General features: G+C 42.3%; 1 protein-coding gene across 2 annotated transcripts in view; it reads right to left on the bottom strand.

Moving 5' to 3' along the window:
- The window catches only part of DBNDD2 (dysbindin (dystrobrevin binding protein 1) domain containing 2), a 39893-nt gene that overhangs the window by 4969 nt on the left and 26127 nt on the right, over window positions 1-8797 (bottom strand). The window contains exon 1 of one of the 2 annotated variants that reach the window (XM_008585883.1): window positions 446-497. The exons of the other annotated variant lie outside the window; for it this stretch is intronic. Coding sequence (XP_008584105.1) covers window positions 446-473 — 28 coding nt within the window. The 5' untranslated portion in view covers window positions 474-497. Of the gene's footprint in view, window positions 1-445; window positions 498-8797 lie in introns of those variants that run through there. 2 annotated transcript variants of the gene reach the window in all.

Below are 8797 nucleotides of genomic sequence, written 5' to 3'. Positions count from 1 at the left end.
GGGAGGCGGAAGTGGGGGAGGGGCGGCGGGCACACTCGCCCGCCTCTCGCCCGACAGCCTAAGGTAGCTCCTTCGAGCGTGACGACTCGTTCTTCCAGGGCGGGCAAAAAGTTACCCAGACGCATCTTTCCTCCCTCTGACCAGCCGGGCTCCGCCACACTCCACCCTCGCCGCCGACGCCCGTGCGCTGGAGTCCGCGCGCTCGGATGCACTTGCTGCACCCCCGCCCAGCGCGGACCCGCTGCGGGCACACGCGCCGGCTCTCTGCCCACGCACACTTGCTGCTCTCCGACTCCTGGGCAGCGCCCACGCAAAGACTCCACACCCACACCCTGACTCCCGGCACCCTCGGCCACACTTGCCACGCTTACGCGCGCACTTCTCGAAAAGGCGCACTCTGGTGAAGAAAGGGTAGGGACCCGCCGGGGGGAGGAGGGGCACTGACCCGGTGCCGCCCAGTTGGGCAGGTGCATTGCGGCGGAGGACCCCCAACCCTGGGACTCAGCCGGCTGCCCCTGATTCCTGGCTCCAAGACCAGACAGAGCCGCCGCCCAAACACCCAGCGCACTGGGCGGGGTGGGCGCCAGGACCGGGCGGGTCGGGGCTGGAGGGGTGGGCCGCTGCGTCGCACCCGTAGACGCCGGCAAGCAGCCAACACCTCCACGGTGCTAAGAGGGGCGCTGCACGTCCGGCATGGCGTGGGTGGAGGGACGAGGCGGAAACTGCGGGCCGAGAGCGGAAACGCTTGCCCCCTTCCTAGCGTCTCCTGGCTCAGACCAATTCCAGAATTCCAGTCTACTAGCCCCTGGCCAAAACTCCGTGGCCATTCTCTTCCTCCTCCCTTCCCATCCATCCCCTTGTGGTCTTAGCTCCGGAAACAGCGTGGGGACGACCCGGGCGGTGGGGAGGGGGTATCCGTCGGAGATGCTCCTGCCGAGGGGTCACTTGATCATTTATTCAACAAGCATCCGCGAGCAGCCAGGGGACGTCCTTGGCACTTTCCTCTCCCACGCCGCCCACATTAAAATACACCTCCATTCCTGTCGAGTCTCTTTCCTAAATCTCTCTCTATCCCACCATTCCTCTCCGTTTCCAACACCATCTCTCGCTTGGGATCTTACTGTGGTAGCCTTCTATCTGGTTTTCCTGTACTCACTCTGTCCCAGATACACTCCATTCCCCACACAGCAGTCAGTTGTCGTTTCAGAACACAAGTCTGACGTACCACCCCCCTGCTCAAATCTCTCCATTGTTAGAATAAAATCCAGGCGCTGATATCTGAGCTGAGTCTTAGAAATCAGTTCAACAAGCAGAGAAGAGGAGGAGGGGCACGTGCAAAAGGATGGAAGTATGAAAGTCATGACACATTCAGGTTTCCCCGACAGGGGACCAGCACTGTACAAATATCAAAGCACTGCCTCTTCTAGCATATTATTGGGATCTCAAAACAATCCTGTGAGATAAATACAGCAAGGCAGCTTTCCCACCTGTTAACAAGTGTGGAAACTAGTTTTGGGGAGGCAACAGTGCGGTGGTTAAGATCACAGGCATTGTAGCCAGACCCTCTTGGGCTGCAGGTCTACTGTGGCCTCTAGCCAGCTGGGTAACTTCTCTGATGCTTTATTTCCTTGCCTATTAAGTAGGGATAATTAATCCCTACCTCTTGTGAGATAATAAATATAAAATGCTTTGAACAGGACTTGGGCACTTTGGAGATGGTCAACAAACATTAGCTGTTTTGATTGTAATGGGTTCTAAGAAAGGGAGAGAACTGTTCTCTTCCACCAATTCCTGAAATTATAGAAAGTAAGCCCTACTTGTTGACATTTGCACAGTTTATTATGTGCCAGTCACTATTATAAGTGCTTTATATATATGAACTCTTTAAATCCTCTTAACAATCCTATGACGTAAGTACTGTTATAATTTCAATTTTACAGACACAGAAACTGAAATAAAAAGGTGAAGGAACTTGTCCAAGGCCCTACAGCCGTAAGTGATGGAGCTGGAATTTGAACCCAGGTAGGCTGCCTTCAGAGACTGTGCTTGTAACCACTACTCCCAGCCTGTTCCCCTTTTATCATGTTATAGTTCTCATCTTCCAAGAAATATTTAAGTCAGTTTGATTCTTTTATCTCATTAATGGATGACTCCATTAATACTTGGTCCCATTGTCTAGCACAGAAGAAAGAGGCCAAGTCAGGAGTACAGTGGATCAGAGCTCAGCTTCCAAAGTCACCTCCCCACTTTTCAGATTTATCCTGGGAACAGGACTCCATGGATTATTTTAAGCTCAAGATGACAAAAGATCAGGAGCCTCTGTCCCTTCTCTTTGCCAAATCTTTGACATAAGAGGGGAGGAGGGAATATCCAAGCTGAAAATAATTCAGAAGGTTAAGCTGGAAGGGTGTTATCCAAGAGAAAGACCCAGGCAGCAGGCCAGGAGTGGATGGCCAAAGGAGTTGAAGAGAACAGTGAAAAAGTAGATGGCTTGAGATTTCTGGCTTCCATCTAGCATGCAAAAAGCTGGGAAAAGCATCATTACCTCACTAATGACAATTTTTAGTAATTGTTGGTAATCTACAAAGTCATAACTTTTGTCAAACCCCTCAAAGAGCTGAGGCTGCAAAGCAGCCAATTAACCTGAATTCCAAAGAAGTACAGAGGCCTCAAAGGAGAGATGGGATGCAGGCACTGGCTCACTTGTGAAGCAGGAGGAAAATGAGGTCTCCATGCAAGTGGGTAAGAAGAGTTCAGCTAAAATTTTTATTGAATTTCAAAAGGCCCAGTGTGGCTAGCATAAGAGTATAGAATCTGTGGGAGCCACAGACACTGATGTAATCACAGAAACAACAAAACCCAAACCTAATTCAACTCCTGACAAGATTGACTCAGTCCCCCACACTAACTGCCTAATAGAAGAAGAAACATGACAATTTCTAGGCATAAATATTATTGAACTCAGTCCCTACTATTTTACAGTGCTATGAGTAATTGCTATGGGTAGATTGAATTATGTCCCCCAAAGTACCCAGATGTTGTAGTTATCTGACAGAGAATTTAAGACAACTTAACTAAAATGTGAAAAGCTCTTGTGGAAAATATAAACAACATGAATGCACAGAAAGGAAATTTCAGTGGAGAAGTGGAGGCTGTAAAAGAATCATATGAAAATGCTAGAAATTAAAAAAAAAAACAGATTTGAAGAATGCCTTTGAGAGGCTCATCAGTAAACTCAATACAGCTAAGGAAATAATCAGTGAACTTGAAGATAGGTTAACAGACTACTCAAGTTGAAACAGAAAGAGAAAAAAGAGTAAAACAAACAGAAAACAGAACAAAACATCCAAGAGCTAACATGAGTAATTTGAATCCAAGAAGAGACAGAAAAAATATATATATATTTGTAAATATAATAGCCAATAATTTTCCCAAAATAATAAAAGATATCAAACCACAGAGGCAAGAAACTCACAGAATCTGAAAAAGATTAAATACCAATATGCAACACATACAATAAATAAGCACATGCAAACACAACAAATATAAATATATCATATTCGAATTGTTGAAAACCAAAGATAAAGAGAAAATCTTGAAGGCCTCTGAAAGAAAAAGACACACTACCTATGGAGGAATTAAGAAAAGAGTTACAGTAGATTTCTTTTTTTTTTTTTTTTAAAAAAGATGACCGGTAAGGGGATCTTAACCCTTGACTTGGTGGTGTCAGCACCACGCTCAGCCAGTGAGCGAACCGGCCATCCCTATGTGGGATCCGAACCCGGGGCCTTGGTGTTATCAGCACCGCACTCTCCCGAGTGAGCCACAGGCTGGCCCTACAGTAGATTTCTTATCAGAAATCATATGACCAGAAGATAATAGAGTGATATATTAAAATGCTGAAAGAAAAAAAAACTGTCAACCCAGAATTCTATACCTACCAAAAATATCTTTTAACATGAAGGAGATACAAACACTTTTTCAGATAAACACTGAGAAAGTTTATGACGAGCAGATCAGCACTACAAAAAATGATAAAGTAACTCATGTGAGAGAGTGTGGTAATAACGCCAAGGTCGAGAGTTCAGATCCCCATACCAGCCAGTCGCCAAAAAAAGGAAAAAAGAAAAAGAAAAAAAAGAAATGGTAAATGAAGTTCTGTAGTCAGAGGGCATATGATACCAGACAGAAACTTGGATAGACATAAAGAAATGAAGATCTCTGGAAATGGATAGAGTAAAGGTAAATATGAGACATTTTCCCCATTTTTAGTCATCTTAAAAGATAATCACTTGTCTAAAGCAAAAGAGTAGCAATGCATTGTGGGTTTATAGCATGTATAGAAGTAAAATGTATGACAATAACAATAGTAAAAATGATGGGAGGGGGTGGAAATATGCTGTTAAAGAGTCCTTATTCTATATAAGAAGTGAATTGATATTATTTTGAAGATAGTCCATGATTAATTAAAGATACATATTGTAAATTCAATGGCAACCACTAAAAAAACCAATTTTTAAAGTATAAGTAACAAGCCAATAATGGAGATAAGATGGAATCATAAAAATGTTAGAATGGGGGCCGGCCCGTGGCTCACTCGGGAGAGTGCGGTGCTGAGAACACCAAGGCCCCGGGTTCGGATCCCTACATAGGGATGGCCGGTTCGCTCACTGGCTGAGCGTGGTGCTGACAACACCAAGTCAAGGGTTAAGATCCCCTTACCGGTCATCTTTTAAAAAAAAAAAAAAATGTTAGAATGGGTAACTATATGAGATGATGGATAAGTTCATGTGCTTTTAACCATAGTATCTATTTTACTATCTTTACTATGTTTACTATGTTCATGTTGTATATCTTCAATATGCACAATAACATTTATTTTAAAAAAATAAATGACCATTGAACTAAAAAATATAAATTTCTTTAAATGTTGGGAGGTATCCTTCTCGGCCTCTGTGTTCAACATGTCTTGCTGAATATGTCAAGACTGCAAGGCCCTGACATCTCTTTCACCTGGTCCCTTGCTGAAGATTATTAATATGACTGGAAATTTTAAGAGCTGAGATAATGTCTTCCTCAGACCAAGGCAGGCTTGCTTACTGCTTGCTATAAAAAGAGCTGGGCCTTAGCTGGCCAGTCAGCTCAGTTGATTAGAGGCAGCCTTATAACCCCAAGGTCATGGGTTCAGATCCCCATACCAGTCAGCCACCAAGAAAACAAAACAAAACAAAAAAAAACTGGGCCTGAGTTCCTCAGCTGGGATGCAAACTCATTGTGTGTACACCATGCATCTGGGCCCACTGAATCATCTGTTGGATGTAGGGCCAGGGGAACCAACACAATTATGCTGATGTTCATGTTGTCTATTGTGCTATGAGTAATTGCTATGGGTAGATTGAATTATGTCCCCCAAAGTCCATGTACTGAAGCTTAATCTCCACTGTAACTGTTGAGAGTAGAAATCCTATTATGGCAATTGAAAGATGGGGCCTTGAAGAGATGATTAGATTCTCAGGACCATGACCTAATGAATGGATTAATGATAGTGGTCACAGGCATGGTTCTGAGGGCTTTAAAAAGAGAGCATGTGAGAGCGTCTCTCTGCTTCCACCATCTGGCAATGTGTTGCTGAAGCTACCACCAAGGAAAACCTTCACCAGATGTGTTCCCTAGACTTTGGACTTCCCAGCCTTAGAAACTGTAAGCAATAAGTTTCATTTTCTTTCAAATTACCCAGTTCCAGGTATTTTGTTATAAGCAACAGAAACAGACTAATACGCTAATAAACTATCTCAATCTGATGCAATAAATCTCATTGTCTACTTTCAGCACCCATAAGATTGAGAATTTTCCCTGACAAAACATAATCAATTAATCTAAAGAAAGGAAGGGGAAAAAGTGCAGATGGAAAAATAGAAAACAGATGGCAAGATGGAAGGTTTCAATCCAAGTGTATCAATAAAAAGACAGCCAATTAAAAAACAAATTAGCAGACTGGGGGGAAAGCAAGAGGCAATAATATGCTGTCTACAAGACCTATTTTATTATTATTATTTTTTGTGACCTGTAAGGGGATCGTAACCCTTGGTGTGGTGTCACCCGCACCGCGCCCAGCCAGTGAGCACACCGGCCATCCCTATGTAGGATCCGAACCAGCGGCCTTGGCGTTCCCAGCACCGCTGTGCTCCCAGCGCCGCACTCACCCCAGTGAGTCACGGGGTCAGCCAGTAAGGGGATCGTAACCCTTGGTGTGGTGTCACCCGCACCGCGCCCAGCCAGTGAGCACACCAGCCATCCCTATGTAGGATCCGAACCAGCGGCCTTGGCGTTCCCAGCACCGCTGTGCTCCCAGCGCCGCACTCACCCCAGTGAGCCACGGGGTCAGCCCTACAAGACCTATTTTAAAGATAAAGAAATTATGGGTTAAAAGTAAATGGATGGAATAAGATGTACCATATAACCACTAATCAAAGCAAGTCAGAGTAGCAATATTAATGTTGGACAAAGTAGACTTCAGAAGGACTATTACCAGGGATGAAGAGGGACATTACGTAATGATAAAAAGTCAATTCACCAAGAAAACTTAACAATCATAAGTGTAAATACACCTAATAATGGAGCTTTAAAAATACATAAAGTCAAAATCAATACACCTGAAATCAGAAACAGAAAAATCTATATTATGCTTAGGGAATTCAATACTTCTCTCTCAGTAATTAATAAAACAAGTAAACAAAAAAAAGTAAGGATATGGAAAATCTTAACACTATCATTAACTTGTCCTAATTGACATTTTTATAACACTTTATCCAGCAACAGCAGAATAAACATTCTTTTCACAGCACATACGACATTTTGCAAGATACACATACTGTATTCTGGGCCATAAAAACAAACTTCAACAAATTTAGGATAATTTAAATAATATAAAATGTTTTATGACTAAAATAGAAATAATAACAGAAAGATATCTGGAAAACAACCCCAATACTTGGAAATAGAACATGAGTTAAAGAGGAAGTCCAAAAGAAAATTAGAAAAATGTCTTGAATTGAATAAAATTGAAATGTAGCAGTCAGCCACCAAAACAGATCCAAATGTTCCTTGCCTTCTATTATTCAAACCCTGTGCAGTCCTCTCCTATACTGTGTCAAGGTTGCTGTATCTGACCATTAGGCTGTGCCAGAAATGATGGTGTGTGCTTTCCAATATACAGACTAAAAAAAAAAAAAAGTGCAGCTTCTGTCTTGGCTGCATACTCTATTGTTTGGATTACTTACTCTAGGGAAGCACACTGCCATATTGTCAACAGCCCAATAGTGAGGACCATGTGGCAAGGAACTGACGATTCCAGCCAACAGCCAGTGAACAACTGAAGCCTATCAGCAATCACATGAGTGAGTATGTAAACACTGACCAGTCCTAGTAGAACCTTGAGATGATTATAGATCTGGCTAGCAGCTTGACCAAAACCTTGTGAGAGATGCTAAGGCAGAACCACTCAGTCAAATCACTTCTAGATTCCTGATGCTCAAATACTTTGAAATAATAAACACTTTGAAATAATAAACACTTCTTATTTTAAGCTGCTAAATTTTGGGACATTTTGTTATGCAGCAATAGATATAGAGATTTTTGTACTAGGGTACAGCAGCGCTTTAGAATATGAGCATGGCATTAGAACTGAGCAGTGGGCTTTGAGTGTAGTGAAAACCTAAAGTGCCTTGAAGACACTGAACGGAAGCCTTAGGTCTTTGATAAGGCTGCAGTAAAGGCAGCAGGAAAGTGAGGTAAATACTATCGGAAACTATGTTGTGGCACAAAGTTTAGCAACTTTGTTGCCTGCAGTAAATCAGAAAAATAGAAAATGTGCCTAATAAAATGGGTCATCTTGCTAAGGATATTTCCAAGCAAAGTGTTGAAGGTGTCACCCGGTTTCTTCTTGCTGCTTATAGTAAAATGCAGGAAGAGAGAGATAAATCAAACCAGCAGTTCTTGATTGAGTGACATTTGTGGACATTTGGCAATATCTGGAGACATTTTTAATTGTCAAAGCTGGGGAGATTGCTACTGGCCTCTTGTTCGTAGAGGGGAAAAAGGGACATTACATAATGACAACAGGGTTAAAACACAAAGAAGAAATAGCAATCATAAATGTGTATGAACCAAACTAAGACCTTCAAAATACAGTATTAGAATTGGAAACTTCAACACATCTCTCTCAACAATTAACAGAAATACTAAACAGAAAAGCAGCAAAGATATATAAGAACTTTAAAAGACCATCAATCAAAAGGATCTAGTTGACATTTAGAGAATACTTAACCCAACAGCAAGATTCACATTATTTTCAAATGCCTATGGAACATTCACCAAGGTAGACCATATCCTAAGTCATAAAGTAAACCTTGAGACATTTTAAAAAGTTAAAATCATACAGCATGTGTTCCCTGACCATAATGAAATCAAACTAGAAATCAGTAACAGAGAGAAAACAGGAAAATCTCCAAACACATGGGAAATCAAACAGAACACCTCTAAATAATACATGAGTCAAAGTGGAAGTATCAAGGAAAATTTTTAAAATACATTTAACTGAATAAAAATATATCAAAATTTATGGGACACAGCTACAATCGGGTTGAGAGGGAAATTTATAGCACTAAATGTTTACATTAAAAAGAAGACCTCCAATCAATACTCTAAGATCCCACCTTAAGAAACTAGAAGCTAGGCCGGCCCATGGCTCACTCGGTAGAGTGCGGTGCTGATAACACCAAGGCCACGGGTTCGGATC

Source organism: Galeopterus variegatus, unplaced genomic scaffold, assembly GCF_000696425.1.
Source record: "Galeopterus variegatus unplaced genomic scaffold, G_variegatus-3.0.2 Scaffold3749, whole genome shotgun sequence".
NCBI lineage: Eukaryota > Metazoa > Chordata > Mammalia > Dermoptera > Cynocephalidae > Galeopterus > Galeopterus variegatus.
The sequence above is the reverse complement of the archived record's forward strand: the minus strand, read 5'-3'. Positions and strand labels throughout refer to the sequence as shown.